The following is a 21,659-nucleotide window of genomic DNA, read 5'->3' on the forward strand; positions in this document are numbered from 1 at the left end:
TTTCCTTGCAGACTTACTGCCAGAAGTTACTGGTCGATCGCACTCTTATAGGAAAAATAATGTAATATCTCAGAATGATTCAGTTTTTGATGATACGTAAAATTCTCACTTTAAAGCTTTTCTTAGGAAATCGGCCCAATACCACATTTTTTTATTCTGTGGACCCACTATTGGTGACCTCTACTTCCACGCCTATTTGTGTGGGAACAGGGATTTTACTTTCAATAATTTTTCTCACATTTCCAATACCACACTTAAACTGTGAAGGTTCCTTGGAGACGGCTTCCTTATTTCCTGAGGATTATAAACCAAGTATCTTCAAGGTCAGAGTGAAGTCACATCATCGCTTACCAACAGACCAGTTGGTGGTAGAATGCGGACAAGCAATAAAGTTACTAATTTTGGTAAGTTTTTTTTTTCATAAAATTTTCAGGCTTAAGATGGAAAATAACTGAAGACGCTTAAATGGCTTCTTCTCTTCTAGAAGGTGAACCTACTAGATATTGTTACTAAAACTAATACTCTAAACATATCTTGCTCCAATCCACTCAAAGTAAAAAAACTTTTAACTTTCTTCTTCAAGTTCGTACTGGTGTACTAATATAATTGGACTATGACGAAGGATTAAGTCTCATTCAATAAATAAAGTGAAAACATTTTCTCGCAAAATAATTTAATTGAGTAAACAAAACATAAATACATAACAGAATTAAAAAGCGCTATTTTGGCGCGAAAATCGAAACAACAAGATGGCGGCAATATGCATAGTTAGTAGTGTTCTTCCTTATAACTATATTGTTATAAAAATGCTTAAATTTATATTATATTATTCACTGGGTGGTCTAAACAGTGCATATTGTAATTATTAACTTCGATGACTTATTTTTAACTCAATTATAACACGTATAGCACAGCTCATTAAATATATTCTTTATTAGGGGGACCGGAAAGTATGTCGATATCTTAAGTTAAATTCACACGACAACATTTTTAACAAGTCTTTATTTCTAATCAACAATATATTCACCTTCGCTATCAACAACCTTTTGCCATCTAGTATACAAATCAATTGCAGAGCGGTAACAAATCAATCGATTTTTCTCTAAAATATGACAACAGAAACGACATTACTTCCCGGTCACCCTAATAATTCCATAATTAAAATAAAAAAAAACATTATTTTTTTCTTTTTTAACTCTCCAACGCTTGTTCAAAACTGTATACAGTTAATTCTGCATATTTTTTTTATAAAAAAACTTAAATGTCATTTCCGAACACACTTCAATTACCACAGACAATAAATCATAGATTAATTTATTATATATATTATGATTTAAATTTATATCATGCATTACGACATATTGAGCAGTTAATACAAATGTTATACATTATTTTTTTTCAATTTAAAATAATTACGATATTAATAATATCAAAGTGACTACATTTGCTGCCTTTATAGACATAAAGCGTCCAGCTTAATTTTTTTAAATTGTAATTAGCCAAAAGCCACGAATCACATCGGTATCATATTAAAACTAAAACTGATTTTTGTATCAGAATATATAAAAAAATATATTGTATATACAAATTTAAGACGCTGTTTATGTTATATATGCCACACGATATTTTGTTTGCTATATCTGTATGTGGTAAGGCTATTTATTGTGCTTCCTCGTATATCTAATATTTATATCTACTAAAGACATATATATATGTAGAAATGCATCAAACAATGTTACATGCTAGATGAGATACCTTTGACAATATATAGTCTAAAAGAATTGTACAGAGCTCACAGCAAAAGGATTGGTATGGTCGTATATGTCCCCATCTTTATGACTTAATCCTGGAATTGCCAAGTATTGTGGACATATGCCCACAGCTGGACACCGGCCTTCCCAATCTTCCAATAGAAGAGGTTGGAACCAGCCTTCATCCAGTGTCTTCCAACGGCTTCAAGGTCTCAGGTCCACGTTGTGCCGGCGCATTGATATTATTATTTATAACAATTACTAATACTAAAAAATAATTTTGCTCATGTGACTTGTATGCGATGCTTATATAATTGTAGGCAAGTTATGTGTAGCTACGTAGGTGGGAGTATGTGGTGGTGGGTTAGTTGATGGCAAAGTTCTGAGTAAAGTCGTACTCTATGGTGGGGATAACGCTCTGAACGAACTTGAGGAAGACTATCAGGTAGGAGTGCACGCCCATAGCACCTCCGCTCTCCGTCACCGTTTCTATTATCTTTTTCATCACCTCAGCGTGTCTACAGACATATAATAAAAAGGTTATATATAAATAATCGTTATAATTATGAAACAAATGAGAACTTGGTCCTAAGTCGACGGCTGTGTCCATAAAGTTGATAAAAAATTCGGACATTTTTTTTAATTATCAAAATGTGTATCGTTGCATGTTAGTGTTCCATATGACATTAAAATATTTAGAAAAAAATTTTAATGTATTTAATATGTATAATTTGTAATACTGTAAAAAATATTTAAACACTTGAAGGTGCACGGTACATCTCAAGTGGCGTGAGGTTGTGGAATAGCGCTATCGGCTCAGCAGATCTTTGTTTATATAACAGACATTCCAATGCGCCCACGCACCAACCACAGGAGCGCAGATTCATTGCCCGCGAGAAGGATCCTGACCTCGGTCGCGTTCACAAGCTATGTGACGTCTCATGCGCCGGGGTCAATTCGAATTTACGTTATAAATAATATTACATTATCATCGCTCCTTCCAACAACCGCAGCGCTCTCAAAATCCCCACTTTTGTAAGTTAATGTTATTAAAGTTAAGACTCATGGTATAAAATTATTACTTGGGGTTGTGCATAGCAGTGTTTCAGTATGTATATAAATACTATTTAAATTTGGAGATATTCAGATCCTTACCGTCCAGATGGTCACATATCAGCTCAAACTGTTTCTGGATGTGTCATTACGAAAGTGTGAGTTTAGTGGGCGTGTCTGTACGCGTGCGGTGGGCGTGTCCGTACATACCGACAGGGGTGCACGGAGGCCATGCTGGGTCCGGAGAGATGCGGGTGCGCCTCCATGGTGACGGTCTTCTTCGCGTGGTCCTGCGACACGTCCTCGTACATCTGCTCCACGCTCAGCAGCCTCCTCTCCTGCAGGGTGTATATACACATATATTACACTCATACTAAGTAAACTCGACTCTGTGTTTGGCACTAATCGGTGTAACATAACTCCTGAAGATGCCCCGTGGAGGGGTGAAACACGCGTTGAGTAATTTGACGGTGGCGGTTGTGTGATTTGCATTGTTTGCCGCATACGCATTTATCAGCGGGCTGGCGGGCGGTGCACTTTATTGCATGACTTACCACTGCATTTGCGGAGGTGGCTAAATATTGGTCCTTTTCTTACTAAGTAAACTCTACCCCCTAAATCCTAAACGTGAGCTGCTTATAAATCTCTTAATTTAGAGTAATCCTGAACATTAGAACTCATGAGTTAGGTACTGTGTTTCTATGTCCATGTGGAGACTTACTTAAGAATCTAAATATCCCTGACGTCACTCAAGAAGACACATGTCTCGCATTGAAATACGAGATAACAGTATACAAGATCTTCTATATCCTATCCTAGTTTAATTGCACCAAAGCAGAATACAATACCCAATATCCAGTAATGCCCACTACCCTTTTTAATTAAATATATTTTTCTTCTGTTGCCGAGTTCGCTGTTTTCTTTACCTTCACCACTCACAGCAGAAACGGTACATTATTTTATATATACTTATGTAATATAGAATTATTTACTATTTTTTTTCATCACACTATTTTTTAAAGTTGTGAAATATATCCCCAAATTAATAATGTAAAAAGAATTGGGTGTATATAACGTATGTACATTGGTCATCAGCCCCTAGCACCGTATCATAATAGTATGGAGAGAGCTATCTGAATAGTGATTATTCTAACAGCATATCTTTATTATACAAATGTGCACTGAAGCGAATATGTGACCAACACTTGTACACACACCGAAGTTCAGAGTATAAGAGATATTTAATGTATATGATTTAACTAAACAATTTGCATTTTTTTCTTGTTAAAAAAACGCTCATCTTATTTTCTGTACAGGGATATTCTCCTATTTTCACCTTTTCTCTCTCATCATATACAATTTCTCACATTATATCCCCTTTCATCCTTCATATTTTCTATCATTCGATATACAGCATTCACCCACATTATCCAATCTCTTGCCACACTTCCTGTTACACGATTTTGTTTTGCCTAATTACGCCACCCACCACCCTGCAACAAACCACAAGAAAGTTTGGCGGCTCTCTTCTTCCAAAAGGAAAGCTATGTTGCCGCAAGCAATGCTCCCGTTTCCACTTCACAAGCCACTGTAAGTCTTCCATATGTGGGACAGCAAGTAATTACGTGCAACCCGGTCTGGTCCACTTATGAGTCACAGATGCACGAGGATCTCCCTTTGAGCTTAAACCTATACAGGTACTCCGAGAATCCCCCGTGCCCCGTGAACATTTGGACCAGACATGTCCAGCTCCAATGTGCTCAGCACCTGGGACGCTATTTCAGCGTCCGGGAAGAATGTCCTCGTTGTCGAAGCCTCCTCACCTTCCACATACCTCATATTATATTCACCAGGCGTACCCAGTCTTCAGCTGTCGTTACAATTTTCATTTTAGAGATGATGGTTCATGAAGGTGATAAAGACAGGTTGTTATATAACCTGGAGTGACCAACCTCGTCATAGCCGATGAGCCAGAGGCGCGGCGTCTGGTAGTACTTGTCGTAGGTGATATGCAGGTCGTAGGTGCGGGTGCGCACGATGTCGTCGCCGTCTGTCTGCCGTTTCCTCTCGCACTTCGGCTTCGAGTCCTTGCGAGTGGTCAGGTCCGTTGACTAAAACCAAATCAAATCCATTTATTTCATAAAGTTCATGTCAAATATCATGATGGTGATGATATTTGACATGAACTTTATGAAATAAATGAATGATGGTGATCACATAAGTACATGAAATAAATTCTACCATATATCTTCCCATCGTTCTCAGCTAAAATGACTGGATATTTTTGGTCTGTGACTTTACAATGGGTTTGGAGTTTAATGATGTATAAGTTTATTTTGCCATTTATTTTAATAAATGAACAAATAAATAAAACAAGAATTTAAACGCTTGTGTGACTTTGACGTGCTTAAAGTGTCACATGTAAATTTAAGAATAGATCTCATATGAATAAGGTGACAGTGTGGGACAAAACAATGTCCCCAGTTAGTCTTGTTAGACTTGCGATCACAGGTCTCAGGTTCGAATTTGGATATAATCTTATGTTAGGGGAACGGGAAAGTAATGTCGTTTCTGGCGACATATTTTACAGTAAAACCGATTGATTTTTACCGAAAATCTGTATACTAGATGGCAAAATGTTGTTGATAACGAAGGTGAATATATTGTTGATTAGAAATAAAAACTTGTTTAAAATGTAGTCATGTGAATTTAAATTAAGATTACTTACAAGATTATTACATTACTTTTCGATCGGGAAACAGGCCAAAAATATAAACGGACTAAGTTCATTGTACTCACCGGGTCCACCTCATCCAGCAGACCGGACTCCTGGAACTGCTCCATGTCTTCAGCCTCGCCATCTTCATCATCCTCTTCCTCGTCGTCGTCTCCCTTGCCTTCTTCATCGCTGTCTCCGTTATCAGCCGCCTCCAGGGTCATCTCACACACCTATAAGCAATCCATACAAATAAAACTTACTTTGCAATACAAACATACCTTGCTTTGTAATACAAAAATTACATTAAGGTAGGTATATAATTAAGACGTTGACCATATTTCTACCCTCAACACATCTGAAATTTTAAAACTGACGTACATGCGACCATTTCGACCATCAGACAGACAGATTTCTACCGCTCCAGCATTCAAAATTTGTATACTAGATGCCAAAGGTTGTTAATAACAAAGGTGAATAATATATTGTTGATTAGAAATAAAAACTTGTTAAAAACGCAGTCTTGTGCTTTCCGGTCTCCATGATATAATGTGATCAGGGCGATATATGCAATATCTACCTTTTCCTCTACGGTGGGTGTTCCAGTGGAATCATAGTGATGAGTATCAACCCAGCCTCCGTCCTCATCCTGTTCATCTTCAATTATTTTCTCTTTATCCTCGCAGTACTCTATCTGGAAAACAATATTTTTTTATTTTTTTAAAACAAAAAATATTTTCAAATTTCGAGATCTTTAGAATATTTTAAGGTTATGCCAGAATAAAAAAAAAAAAACAAATTAAAAATATAAAAAATATGAATGATATCACTTTGCATAATGAATTTTTGATTTATGTGTGATGATAACTTTTTTTTAGCTGTTAACCTAAAATGGGGCAAAGGTAAAAGTCAAGAAGTTCCACTCCGTGAACTCTGGTCGATGAAACTGTAAAAGCCTTAGGGCTAACAGCACTAACCAATCATGACTTTAGTTATTAGTAGTTTAATATTTAATCATGCAAAATTACACGAATACTACTCAATAGTTTTTTTTTTAAAGTTTAAGCAATTAAAGTATTATAATTACAGTGCAATCTCCGTAATTCGAGCTAATTGTTGCAAGAAGATGTTCGAATTATGGAATGTTTTCGAAAAATTAAAAAAAAAATTAATATACAGCTGCTGGATTTTCTGTCTTATTTAAATAATTTAATTTTGACCATAGATGACTGATGCCATGTCCGAATCTAAAAAGAAATGTAGACAGTACAGTGTTGATTATTTGAAATTTAGCTTCATTCCATTCCGGACAAACAATTGCCTATGTGCCTTTTATAAAAAAAAAAGTTTTGGACAATGACGCTATGAAACCATCTAAACTGCAAGATCATCTGAAAAGATGCCACCCTGATAAAACAGAGAAAGATTTGAAATACTTTCAAACACTCAAAGATAAACTACAGAAGAGACTGATCACAAAGAAATGATGATGGTTTGCGTTACTTATATAAAAATCCGGAAAACCACATACTATTGGAGAGAAGTTAATTTTGCCAGTCATTGAAGAGGTTTTAAAATCTGTTTTACACAAACTTGCATCTGATATCATTAAAAGAATTCCCTTAAGCAACAATACTGTTGAAAGACGTATTGATAAAATGAGTTCTGATATTGAAAGCTTCTTATGTAATTATTTGCAAACGAACCATTTCTCTATACAACTGGTCGAGTCAACTTTATCTGATAATGCAGCATTATTATTGGCATATGTTCGTTTTATTATGAATCAAGAAATCTACGAAGAACTGCTCTTCGCTAAAACTTTGATAACCGACACTAAAGGTGAATAGATATTTCATGTTTTGAAGGATTACTTCATTGAAAAAGCAATTCCTATATCAAATATAATATCAGTAGCTACAGATGGAGCACCTGCCATGGTTGGACGTTATCGTGGATTTATAAGCTATTTAAAACATAATGTGTCAGAGGTGTTAGCAATACATTGCGTCATCCATCGACAACATTTAGTTGCTAAAAATTTGAGTGTTAGATTTAGTCATTGATGCAGTAAACCGAATCCGAAGCAACGCGTTGAATACGCGGTTATTTGCGCAGTTGTGTGAAGAAAATGACGAACACTTTCATCAATTACTCCTTCTCACTGAAGTACGCGGGCTGTCGAAAGGCTTATGTTTGACAAGATTTTTTGCACTTTTTGAGACTATTTTAGTTTTTCTGGATACTAAAGAAAAATTAATGAAGAGGAAAACAGACATCGCCTATTTAACAGATTTGTTTACAAAAATTTAATATGGTTAATTTGCAATTAAAAGGCGACAGTTTAAATTTGAATAAAACAAAGTCCAACTTATCAGCGTTTCTTGCCGGAGTTAAACAAATGAAGCAAAATATTGGACGGGCGAATTTTCTGTGCCCCAATTTGTCACAGACAAGCTACCAAAAAGACGACGGTCAACTTACGTTCAACATTTAAATGCCCTCTATTCAGATTTTGAATCTAGTTTTGAGGATATTTTGAGTATGGTAATACCACTGTGGATAATTAATCCATATGGTGACATAGGAGAAACTAATGTCATAATACAAGAGGAACTGACTGAACTAAGAACTTAAGGTTCAGTTTAAAAATGGATATCAGCAATTCTGGCTGCAAAACAACATACCCATTACTTATCCCGTATTATGGAATATAGTGAGAAAATTTTAAATTTCCTTTCCATCATCATACCTAGTGGAAAGGGGGTTCAGCGTTGTTACCAATCTTATAACGAAAAAAAGAAACAGGCTGGACATCATTAGCCGAGGAGATTTAAGATTAACCCTTACAAAATTGAAGCCAAATGTTGATAATTTATAATTAAAGCTTCAGGTTCATCCTTCTCACTAAAAATATTGACTTATTGCTTATGTTATTTTATGTTTATTTAATGTTACATATATTTTACATAACAGATACAAAATTTTATTTGGAGTAGTTTTAATTTAAATTCAATTAATAAATGTACAAATTAACATATGTTTTTATTTTAAGTTTTTAACGCTAAACTTCACTACAGTTAGAAATTTATAGGAAATCAATATCAGGTAAGTAGGGGGTCTACCTAGCACGAAAAAACATGGCAAGGGCTCTACGACACAAAAAAGTTTGGGGAACTCTGGTCTAGATTGAAACTAATTATTATTATAGAAGTACCCTATACTTATATGATTTTCTTTTACTAGAAGTTGACATGGGCAATGTACAGGGTAGCAGTCTGCCTTCCTCGCTCCTGTACTGAACCTGGGGACCGCTCCTAGCAACTGCTCTACCTGTTGATACATGGTATATGTGGGTGGATCTTACACCTTGTAGTAGTAACTAAGCTCCAGACCTGACTGAATAGTCTAGATTTTGGCATTTACACAATGTAGTGGTCTTAAGATTCTGAAGTGGTGAGCACAGACTATAATGTGTTGCAATGGATATCTACCTACAAGGTGGTCAGATAAACTTATTACAGTCATTCGAGGACTTGGATGTAGGCCTCATCTATCCAATCCTTTTGGAAACCCACGGGGGAACATATATTATGTATAATCCATTTGTGAAGCTATCAAGCTCTTAAGTCACTTGGGTGGACACTGTGTTTGTACAACAATGTATGCACTGAGACATTCTATACAAATACTGATAACCTTATAACTTCTTTGTATCGAGAGAAAGTTGCACATAAATCTCTTTGTTTTATGTAAACTTTATATATATTTGCAATATTTACCATACCAATATTTATATGTATATATACATATGCATAAATATAAATATTAGTGAACACATTATTACATGTCAAATAAGTATATATTGAATATATATGTACATACACAAAATCTAACAAATAATTTATAAAAACTACTTTGTTCTTTTATTAAAAAGTGTAAGAACACTATTAGCACCAATGAGTTTCATTTCCAAATAAAGCAGTCATTGTATAAAAAAAGAAAAAAAAATCTCTAATATTTTCTAAATATAGAACTTTAATGAATTACTTGTTTGCACCGCCTGTAGCAAGGCACATTCCGGGTGATGAGAAATTGTTTATCAGATGGCAAGTATGGGCGCAGTTTAGCCTCTTCACCTCTTGCCCACTGCCAGGTTGGACAGTGGTGCACCAAATGATCACCAGCTGCCACAAACTCTTCTGGGGTGAGAACGCCTGTTTCATGAAATTTTGATTCCTGTGAAAGTAAAATTCTCAAACTTGTTTAACATTCTTTAAGAGATACATCTTTTTGAAGTATCAACAACCTATAAGGGTCAAAATAAGAAAGTTATAATAAATTAGTTTCTTAAACACAGAAATTCATTTTAAATAATTAACATAAGCATATTTGTTAGGTACTGATTTATTCTTGTAAATAATTTATTTTTTTTTCACTATCATATTATAAAATATATATATATATATATATATTATTTAATTCAAATTTGTTAGTTTGTTACAATAAATCAATTTTACTGATTTAAAATTGTGAACATAAATAATATATAAATGATTCTACAATAGTCTGTATCTAATTTTAAAAAATGCAGTCAAAATTGTCTACCCTCTGTATTTAATTAAAAATCGCTGGCTATAAACTATATTTAAATGTTAATCGATTTCAAATAAACAATGTCATTACAATTTTATCCGCCGGTTATAACTATAATTGTTAATTATAAATCGTTATAAATTATTTTATACGATCAGACTAGCTCTGCAAACAGATAACGTTATTGTTGATTACAATGAAGCGTTTTAATATTCCCGTACCCACCTTTAATACTGGAGTCAAATATCCAGCGACGCCCAGAGCGGTTCCTTTTACCGTGTTAATAACACTTTGCATCGTGCGATATCCGAATTTAATTAGTAATTGTTAATATAACTAAATATAATTATTCCACCAACGTATGCGGTATGCAACTTCGTTTGAATAAGAAACAAAGCAGTTGAACTTACACCGTATGAAACACCGAAATGTATTGAATGGTCCGGTCTGTCAGTATCAGTTACCAACTGTCAACGTCAGCTTTGTCTGACATTTATAACAAATAAATAATTAAACAAAACATAAAATAACTTGAAATATACCGTACGTGCTAAAAGATATCGGATACAGAAATACTAAATAGAAAAGACATATTGAAATATTATACATTTTCATAGTTTGTTTTTTTAAGAATTATCTTAGATTTAGAACGTTCTTCTAATGTCGATTACCAAGAGTTAGATTAACTTTATTAATTCCAGATGGTTTAATGGAGATAAAATGAAGTCATAGTTAAAATAATATGGATAATATTCGTAATCAGATAAAATTTATGATTGTAAGTTAAGATAATTTTATTTATTTCCGCTACCGCATGTAGCAGCATTTCTACAATTGTCAAATGTCAATGTCGCATTTGACAATAAGAGGTAGTAATCATTTTCTTATATCATATATATTTTTTATTCGTCATCGTCGCAAAATAATGTTTAATTGTTCGTCGGAACACGCGTAAATTGTAACGCTTGAAAAATTTCGAATCATTATGGAGGACGTATTAGATGAAGTTGTATCTTCCGAAGATTTACAAGTAAGTTACGATCTTATCCGGTAATTTGTAACAAAAGCGTTGTTATCAATTTAACCCATCTTTTGTTTTGTAGAAGTTCGAGAAAGTTTTTCACGAACAGCTGCATCAGGGCAAAGTGACTCATAAAGCGCAGTTTGAGTATGCATGGTGTCTCGTAAGAAGTAAATATCCTACCGATATTAGAAAGGTTTGTGCAACTTTGTTGTTTTTCGTCATATCATTCTCGACAATTCCGTTTATATATAACATCTAGTCATTTATATTTTCAATAGTGTTTTTAAAATTATGTAAACACAATAATGTGTAGATTTATATCATAACCAAGTGGTTCCGAAATATTAATTGCGTATCATAGACTGTGGGTCAACTCTGAGCAGATGTGTATTTTGTTTAAATTATATAATATTATGACTTCCACGGACAGTGAAGAACAATATTGTAAGAAAATCAGGATATATCACAACCGTGTACACTCTATGAGAGGTTAAGATTTGATCTCAACAGTGCAAAATTTAAAAGCTAATAAACATAACTTATTCATTATATAAATTCTGGCAAATGATGTCTTATTGTAATATATTATTTAGAATTAATAACAACATAAATAAAGTTTAAACAAACATAATTGCAATCTCTGGTGTTAGTGATACAGGCCTGCATTCCAGGTGCAAACATAAATAGTAATGATGCATTTTTAAATCTTAACTTATTTGCATCAAAAAAGACTTGCAAGTCCTCAACCAAAATTTAATAATGTATAAAGCAGGGATGGTCCTTAATAATTTGAGCCATTATTCAAAACTTGAAATTTTTTGCAAGCTGAAGTATAATATGCACTTAAAACACACAAATGGATTTTTTTTTACAAAAAATATATTTATTGTAATTTTAACAAAAGTACATAACATGTGTATTGAAGTTAGTAATAATGGCACACATATATGACAGCACTCCTAATAATACTTAAGATGCCAGTTAGTTAATTATGGTTGGTCCTTGGCTTTTGCTATTTTATGGTGGAATAATTATAATAATTGTTGACACCATTAATTTGTTTCGATTTCCCAGGAGCTGACATAGGTTATATAAATTTAAATATTCAAATATTTCGATAATCAATTTGAGTCAAAATAATTGTTCAAGGAGCTGTGTGTGGCTTGCAAGCTGCAGTTTGGCCACTGCTAATGTATAGCCCTCCAATTTTTGTGTAAAACGGTGTAAAACAATTGGTAATAATTTTTTCAGGGCATTCTACTCCTGAAAGAGCTGTTCAATTCACATCCAGATGGCAAAAGGGACTACTTATTCTACCTTGCCATAGGCAATGCTAGAATCAAGGAGTACAACAAGGCACTTCATTATGTCAAAGCATTCCTTGAAATCGAGCCGGCGAATCAACAAGTGCTGGCACTGGAGGTAATAAGATTTGTTTTTATGGCCCCATTTTTGGCACATTTCCTTCTCCACTAGACATGTGAACGGGGATCTTTTTTGTGATAATAATTTTTTCATGTGATGTTTTATTTTCATCTTACATCATTCTTAATGTCTACCATTCATTCTCATTTCTTTATGTACATTATCTTTCATTCCTACTCATTCTTTTCCATACATTAATGGCCTGACTTTCAGTGCCTTCTCTCTTAGATTCTACATTTATTTATTTATTACCTTATATCTTTAGTTTTAAGATTCTCTATCTTCATCTTCTTTTTCTTAGTGGCATCATTAAACTAACATTATACTTTGTACCCACATATTTTGTGTTGTTTACAATGGAATCATTGGACTTCGGTGAAAAAGATTAACACTTGACATGCAGGCAACATATTTTTACATGCTTTGCAGTGTGCCTCTGGAGCACTTTTTACATAAAGTTACTTTCTTAACACATTCTCCGCTAATGCGGTCAGTGCTGACTGATAGTCAAGTTTCCCTTTAGGCCTATAAAATTTATAAATCTGTTCAAAATATACTGAATTTTTTTTTACTTTTTAAGCTTTTATCTTTTACTAAAATTTCTCAATAAGAGCCGTTGTTTATGGAAATAACATCAGGCAGCATTGACTAACACAGCCTGGACAGAAAACTGTATTTTTTGTGACTGTGAATTTTCTAATTAAATAAACAACTTTCAGTAATATCTGTCTTTACCAAACTTGAAAGTTACTTATATCACATATTTAACAGTTCTATGTAATTTATTTTAGTGTGTGATAATATTATCTTTATACAAATAATAAACTGTACAACTGTACAGTAGTAATTATTTACTACATGTAAACATTGCAACACTGGGTTAATCTGACAAAAATTACACTATCCGGCGATAAATATTGCACATTGACCTTTGGAAAGAGACAATCAGCTAATTTCGGCTTCATAGAGCGTTATCTCTGTCCCACACTACCTATGTGACGTTTTGTCGGTGGTTGTATTTCGTGCGACAGAGTCGCCGGGTACTGTACATTGTTGCCCATTTAAATAACCTTGTAAATAAAGTCGAATATTTCTATTGTTCATACTAAAAATAGTAAAATTATATTTTTCTTCTATTTGGTTTTAGATGTAAATTAGTTCACTAACATTAATCAACAATATTATTGTTAAACGAAAAATATGTTCTTTATTGTATAATATTGATTATACGAAATTATCTTGTATATAATAGACATGGATTTACTATTTTCTTCAGAGGCAAATTAGTAAGCGCATGGAGAAGGAGGGCCTGATGGGTATGGCTGTAGCTGGTGGAGCAGTGCTGGCAATCGGAGGTCTCGTGGGCCTGGGAATCGCTCTGGCCTCTAGTAAAAAATAGCATTTAGCCTTGCTGTGAGTATAGTCAGATTTTTTCAAATTTTAACTAAGCTGGTGATTGCGTGCAGAGTTAATAAACTGCCTTCAATAATTACAATTGACCAAGTTACTTCAGAAATAAATTATAACACCTTAAAATCTATGTACATATATTTATAAATAAATTTTTATTTCCTTGTTCATGTCGTAGATTAAAAATTACTTTACCGATTAAATGCAACATTTTTTTTATAAATTTTCCACTGATTTTGTGATAGTTTCTTTGAAAGAAAATTGATGCAAAATCTCGAAAATTTTTAAAAAATGTGTACTGAAACTTCTAACTTTGCACATATGACTAAAGTTTAAATGCAATGAAAGAGAATCGCGAAATACATGTTTGACGTGTACATAGTTTGTGAAGTTTTTTAATTGTTAAAAGCCAATGTTTGAAAGCATTACAAAAGAGATTACTACTATTACATTTATTGAACTACATTTAACCGCTTGCATTGTTGGTTAAACCAAACATTTTGAGCTGTCTCCTGGTGTAATTTGGTAGAGAGATGGTGCTCTAAGAAGTGATATACAATATTTATCGCTGGGTACTGTATGTACTTATTAGATCCGTGAATAGTGAAATGATGGAAGTGCAAATAAGGAACTTTTACTGATTTTACAGTTGTTTATAATAAAAAAAAATGATTGATAGTTTTTTTACTGTCTTTTTTTCAGAATGAACGTCCTTGTTGGCGTTCATTGCTTCTTCACGAAGAAAAAGGAGATAAAAAAAGAGTAATGCTGAATAGAGGCAAACTCCACATATAATTTATGTTATAGAATTTTCCACATTAGATTTATATCACTGTACAAACATAAATCTTGCTTCTGGTCAATACGGTATAAAGCTATGGGATTTCAAATGCACACGATTTCATTATTATATATCATTCGCTATTATTTTGCTGATATTTTAGAAATTTAGAAAGATATTTAGAAAAAAAAGTCTCTCTTTAGTCTTTATTTAAAATTTTTGGGTAAATAAATAATCTTAGGTCATACTGATATTATCAGGTGAATAAAAAAATATATAGAAAGGAAAACGGTTTAAATGTATAGACATCATGTTTTAGCCCTTTTGAATATACATATTAAATATCAGGGGTGACCAACCTGCGGCTTGCAAGCCATATGTTGATCTTTGAACGATTCTTTTTGGCTTGGATTGCTTGTAGAATTATTTCAATATTTAAATTAATATTAGATATATCATAGTCCTGCGGAAATTGAATAATTTTGAAATAATTATCTATATCAATCCTATACATATTTTTAATAAATATTACTTCTGTTGTAAAAAATGTTGCCCATTTGTATCTTTTAAATGCGTATTTAATAGTGCTAACGAAATTTCTCAAATTTCTAAAAATGACTAACTGTCAAAGAAATTGGCCACCCCTGATATAACCATAGCTAATAGATGAGATAGAAAAATAATTAAATAGAGTTATAAAAACCATTGGGTACTATTTCTTAGTTCATTTTATTTTATGTAAAATGTTACATATTTACTTCAATTATAATATATTTATTATTTCACTTCATTGGCATAAAAAGCGCGGTAAATTTGATGTAGTCACAAGTGCTTTTGGCCATGAACAATTTATTGCAAAAAAAAACTGCTAAATTTATTCAAGTTCTTGCCGATTCATGCTAAATATACATTTCATGTTTGATAAATTATATTAATATTTATAAAATAAAAAAATTTAATTGTAATAAAGATATTTTGCCGGCATGTTAAACTAAAAGACATCAACTTTTTTTTTGGGAATTTATCTATTTAAGAATAATTATTAATGTGTGTAAAGAAGAATTGATTTGAATTTTTTTCTAAAAACGTTCCGAATATTTCCAAATTTCTAGTGTTTGTATCTTGTAATAAGAATTATAAATGTTATGTTTATATGATAGTATTTATTTCCTTAGCTCTAGGCACTCTCGTAGTTTAAAGGCATGTGATGATAATTAAATGTAATAAAATATTTTGTCGATGCAATTCGGTGTAATGTGGTTTTTGATTTTGAAAAACGAATTCTAGCTTACAACGATAACAATTAGGTTTTTATAGATGTTACAATACAGACCAAGCAATAGATGGATGGATATGATATGAGTTCCCAAGTCTTTCTCATCAAAATTTAGCTGATTCTACCATATCTCTTTCCCACTTATACCATATTCTAAAAATTCGTTATCTAATGAGAAAGTTAGATCTATGGAAATTTGTGTTGCAGACGAGATCCAACCGCAAATAAAATGTTTTAGGGAAAAAAGGGTGAGAATTAATTGGTTAATTAATTCAGCGATTGTCATTAAAAGTAAATTGTTGACCTTTTTAAAACATTATCTGTTGTCATTGATGAAGTCAAGCCATCATTTTATTTCCTTATAACTTTAGTAACTAAGAGTCTAAGTTACGATTCAAATTAATCTGGCATAATTTTTAAAGTATTGTCTAGAAGCTACTCCTTGAAAATTTTAGTTCCATTAGCTAAACGATTTTGTTTAAATAATTTCCAGGTGATTTGTATATTTGGCTATGGTGAAATTGACTTTCCATAAGTATACTATCGAATCTGAAAAATGTAAGTTTATATTGTTTTTGTTTGAAGTTTTTAATAAATAATAAGTTATGATTGAATTTAGAACAAAATATAAATTTTGTTTATTATAAGTTGTAATCACAACAATTTAAGACTTCTTGTTAGTAGATCAAAATGGCAGGAAACAATATTAGAAATATATTTATAATGTTATCTAGAAAACAACCTTAAACATTTGCTCTCTAAAATAGATTTTATACTGTGCACTTAATACTTAGGTAGAATTATGATATACAAACTCTAAAGTAATTTATTTATGCAGTTGAGTCATAGCATGGTGTATGTTCGTAAACATTACTATAGTACTAACATTTTGCAAAATTCAGAATTTAAATAAATAAGTGGAATAATTCGTAATGCTCTTTCTCATAAGTCGGTCCAATAATATGGCAGAAGTGAAGATAAGACTGTTTGGCACTAATCGGTGTAACATAATTCCTGAAGATGCCCCGTGGAGCGGTGAAACACGTGTTGAGTGATTTGGCGGTGGCAGTTGTGTGATTCGCATTGTTTGCCGCATACGCATTTATCAGCGGGCTGGCGGGCGGTGCATTTTATTGCACGACTACTACTGCATGTGCGGAAGTGGCTAAATATTGTTCCTTTTCTTACTTAGGATGGATTCCATTAAATATATGAGTGAAGATATATCTCCCTGAAAAAAAAAACTTTCAAAAGAGTACAAATAAAATTGAAACGACAATATCAAAACAATTACTTTTATTATTCTTGTTTATTATAACGTATCGAAGCGGCATACAGCTAGTACACTACCGTACATCGGCGAAGGCGTGGCGTTGAGCAGCGACTCAAATGCTTCGATCTTAACGACCGTAGTGCGTCTATTGCAAATCACTGCGTCCGGCTAAAACGTAAGTACACCCTGTGAAGTGGCAACACTGACTACACTAGCGCCGCCACAGTCAACAAAGCAACGGCAGAAAACTAAATTCTTAATTTAAATGAAACCAAGTGATCACGATCTTAATTTTATATAATAATCTGTGACAGGCTGCGGGTAAAACAAAACATCGTACAAATTAACAAATCAAACGTCAACTCAACTAACGCTACTGCCACGCTGCTCCTTGTTTAAGTAATTTGTGCCCATCTATTTAAATACATCTAAAACATCTCGTAAATTTTACCGAAAAATAAAATAAATACGAAGAAAGAAAAAGCAAATTGATACTACATTACCAGGCGATAAATATTGCACATCGACTTTTGGAAAGAGACAATCGGCTAGTTCGGCTTCGTAGAGCGTTATCTCTGTCGCACGACTGACAAAACGTCACATAGGTAGTGTGCGACAGAGATAGAGCTCTAAGAAGCCAAAGTTAGCCGATTGTCTCTTTCCAAAGGTCGATGTGCAGTATCGCCGGGTGCTGTACATCTTAAATTTCAATAATTAAAAAAATATTTATACGCGGCACGGAAAAGTTTTTGTAAAATGCTAATAAATTTACGAGTATTAATGTCAAAAATAAACATACAATATCATATTCGTTCCTCGAAAGAATCTAAACTTTTTTTTATATTTATATAATATAGTAGTATATACGCATATAACTTATTGCTATAGTTTATATTTATTCTTAAATACATTTTCTTTCAATAGAAGACATTATAACAAAAGAAAAGAAATATTTGTGCAGAATTATATATTTTTTTTACTCTTAAATATGTTGCCATAACCTAAACGTCAAACGGATAGGTTAGCTGAATGAATATATAATGGAGGCAGGCGATGAATCTTTCGGGGAACGGTGAATAAGACAATTATCATAATGAGTACACGATCAGCTAATGAGGTAAAGTAGTACAATTAAAAAATAAAGAAAAAAAAACACTAATATTGAACTTCCGAAGTTCACAAGGTAACTAAACGTAGTTTATACATAATACGAAGAGCATAATCATTTATTACAGACTTAAAGTCCACATTATTACATCTTCACTGGTATATATTTCAACAACTCTGCGGCGCGACAAGAGTTACATCGACCCATTTGTATTTTATGATTTTAATACTTTTTTTCATTGCAGAAAATATAAATATTTTATCAATAAATTTCGCCAAGTCATACATAAACACCAAAGCTTTTCTCGTTCCAAAAATAGCCTCCATAAATTTATAAAAGTTTGCAACAAATCCGTCGAAGTAACTCTAGCACGCGCATATTCAACTTGTAGCATGCAAAAGTGTATCTGAAAAAATATATGGTTATTTCCTTAAACATATTATTCTGGTAACTGTCTATTGTAGTGTAGCGTGCGTCAACCACCTATCAAGTAATCGAATTATTACATTGCCGAATATTTAATTCTAAATAATAATAATAATAATAAAAAAAACGACAATCCATAACGTAATCGTGGATTAAGCACACCCTTCATCTAAACAATCAAAACTTATTTATATACAGTCAAAAATAATTACTCACTATGGCAACACTGTTAACTGTCAACAAGGTTATGTTTTCGCAAACCAATCCGACGCAAATCGTCAACTCTCACTAACACACTAAACGAAATTAAATTCAATCAACCCGTAGCGCTTAAAATCGAGCTAAAATATTATTATCTCTTACCGTCCGTACGTCCGCACTCGTTGTGCGACTAATAACAACTGTCACGTCTGACAGCTCGCGTCACTCATCTGACAGCCCGCCGAGGACTGACAGGCAACATGGCGGCGCAATAAATTCACAATCGTACAATCGTATTCTCATATAAAAGATTAAATGCTTCACCTATTGCTCTATATTCTTAAATAACGTGAATTTCTAATCGGGAAGTAAATATTTTTTTTGTGACTTCGCTTACATCGTATTCCTTACCACATACTAAATAACTATAACATTGTACTCTAAAAAATATGTATAAGTATCGAAGGCTAATATGAGATTGTGATCACAGTAATTGTTACTCAAGTAACGAGCCCACGTCATTACTACAAAATAAACTTTCTTGCATCTATTACGATCCGTCCATCTGTCCGCGGACCGACACAATCGGACTACCCACAATATATATATATACATATACACGAATCCGAAGGCAACATCAAGGTATACATTATTTATTGCTTTTGTATTACATTATGTACTTTACATATCACCACAGTTTATATACAACGTAATATTATGTCATAGGTATTGCATCGTAATTACTTTGAACTCTCGCGTACTTTAGAAACTTAGTTGAGACGAAAAAACATTTTGTCTCAAGGCAGCTGTGATAAATTTTAGTTAATTTGTGGCGCTTGTACAACTTTAAATAAGTAAATCGATTTGTTTTCCTCCGCCCAATCGACCTGTGTAAATAGTATCAGTACATATAAGCTCTGTTGTTTGTTCGTATACAAGATATCTTCCTAACGCTAGTGCGTCCGGCACGGGGGTACTCGCGGGTGCGTGTATGCTCCTCTAGTGAGTGCGTCTCCTATACAAATGATAACACGTATCTAAAGGGCAGCGCTAAACTTCGCCTAAATGACTTGCACAAAATTTTACCTACAATATACTCTATATAGTATATATAAATGCAATCTGCAAAATGCATAAAACAACAGTTATTATATCTATAAATTGTATAAAATATTAAATAAAATCTATTGAAGTGAGGTAGATGGATGGAATTTCACAATTTGTGTGGATTTTTTTTTTTAATAATTTATAACGTCGCCGCATTGGCCCGATTGCTGAGGTAGTTGGATGGAATTACTATGTAAGAGGTCCTACTCGTGACGGGACCTCTACACGTACGATACAAAATCACTACTTGCTAGTATAACCTACTAAATCAATCTCGCGGGTGTCGAGTCGACGGTCTGGACTAAGTGAATGCAGGTTTCGCTAGGGAAGGTGGCTCCGAGGTATCACAGGGACGAACGTGGTCTCTACAGTATAGCACTGCAGTCGGCATGTGGAAGAGTTTGAGTCTCTTTCCTCTCGTACCGTCAGCGATGCTCTTGATGATGCAGTTCCTCGCTCCTGTTTAATGCAGCCCTAACATTCGACATTATCAACCAAGTCCTTTGCTCCCAGACAAAAAGTAAGTCACATGTCCGGTTTATTAACGCTACACGAGGACCCGGTTGGTAATGACGTCACAGCAAACGACACGAGCCCGACGCGTCCAATCTTACATTTAATATACATAACACAGTTAATGGCACCAAGGACATTCCACGGGTCAAGAATTGAAACCGTTAAAAACGAATCGGCTAACAGAACACACAAGCACCGTTTGTAAACAACAAAACATTTGTCCTTCCAGCATTCAGTTCCTACTGCGTGCCATTTCATGAGGCGGTCTTGTGTTCGTCCTCCGAGTACTCTCCCTCCTCCTGGCCGCTGTTCTCGTGCTCCTGCTCGGAGCTGTTCACTCTGTTCCTCTCGTCGTATTCTTTGTTGTAGTAGTCCTTGTTGGTTTCCTTGTCGAGGTCCTGCTTGTCGGTCTCGAGGTCGCTGATGCTGTCGTTGCGCTGGCGCTCCTTGCCGAGGTCGAGGGGCTCGTCGGCATCGCGCATGATGTCAGGCTTGCCCATGTTGTCGGTGTACTGGCGCTGCATCTGCTTGAGGAAGCGCTGATGCGCGAGCGTGGTGGGCGGCGGCGGGAGCGATCCCATCTGCGGCGACGGTTCGTCGTACGTCTTCCTCTCCATGTGCATCGCGTTCATTTGTGCCAGTTTCGCTGCGTTCATACCTGCAATTAATGTAATTGTTTATTAAGTTAGTCAAACTTCGAAAAAGATCATTTACCGGATTGTCAGCACTCAGGAAGCTTCTTCTCTAAAATACCACAACGACTAAAAGCAAAGGTTCTTGGCAAATAGACTTTAGATTTGGTCGTTTACGATGGACCTTATAAGGCTTCGAAGGTCACACAGAGAACAATAGAAAGGGCTTTGTCCAGATGTCAGATCGAAATAGATTGTCACTTTATATATTTCGACAAAATAGGCCTGCCCCAAAGATAACAATGATGATTGATCTTGCGCTATCAACGTCCAACGACTTTCGGCGACCACGACTTTACGTAGT

At 34.0% G+C, this 21,659-nt stretch overlaps 3 protein-coding genes across 5 annotated transcripts in view; 1 reads left to right on the forward strand and 2 right to left on the reverse strand.

Annotated features, from left to right (window-relative positions):
* Positions 1-1,444: 1,444 nt before the first annotated feature.
* On the reverse strand, positions 1,445-10,539 carry Atg3 (Autophagy-related protein 3). The gene is made up of 7 exons (XM_068765077.1): positions 10,342-10,539; positions 9,571-9,759; positions 6,101-6,214; positions 5,604-5,753; positions 4,757-4,915; positions 3,015-3,142; positions 1,445-2,269 (listed from the first exon to the last, which is right to left on the reverse strand). Exons 1-7 carry the CDS (start codon positions 10,411-10,413, stop codon positions 2,116-2,118), a joined length of 966 nt encoding a protein of 321 aa, XP_068621178.1. The 5' UTR covers positions 10,414-10,539; the 3' UTR covers positions 1,445-2,115.
* Positions 10,540-10,973: 434 nt separating this feature from the next.
* Positions 10,974-16,161, forward strand: Fis1 (fission 1 protein). Its single transcript, XM_068765118.1, has 5 exons — positions 10,974-11,146; positions 11,220-11,333; positions 12,392-12,562; positions 13,842-13,978; positions 14,678-16,161. Exons 1-4 carry the CDS (start codon positions 11,102-11,104, stop codon positions 13,962-13,964), a joined length of 453 nt encoding a protein of 150 aa, XP_068621219.1. The 5' UTR covers positions 10,974-11,101; the 3' UTR covers positions 13,965-13,978; positions 14,678-16,161.
* A 1,276-nt stretch (positions 16,162-17,437) lies between these two features.
* The window catches only part of LOC137922108 (protein abrupt-like), a 36,617-nt gene continuing 32,395 nt past the window's right edge, over positions 17,438-21,659 (reverse strand). For all 3 annotated transcript variants that reach the window (XM_068764984.1, XM_068764980.1, XM_068764981.1), the window contains one exon: positions 17,438-21,321. In XM_068764984.1, coding sequence (XP_068621085.1) covers positions 20,918-21,321 — 404 coding nt within the window. In that variant the 3' untranslated portion in view covers positions 17,438-20,917. The remainder of the gene's footprint in view (positions 21,322-21,659) is intronic.

The sequence above is a fragment of the Battus philenor genome, unplaced genomic scaffold (assembly GCF_028537555.1).
Source record: "Battus philenor isolate CCGP_79_NKW_IND1 unplaced genomic scaffold, ilBatPhil1.0.hap1 SCAF_2, whole genome shotgun sequence".
Taxonomy (NCBI): domain Eukaryota; kingdom Metazoa; phylum Arthropoda; class Insecta; order Lepidoptera; family Papilionidae; genus Battus; species Battus philenor.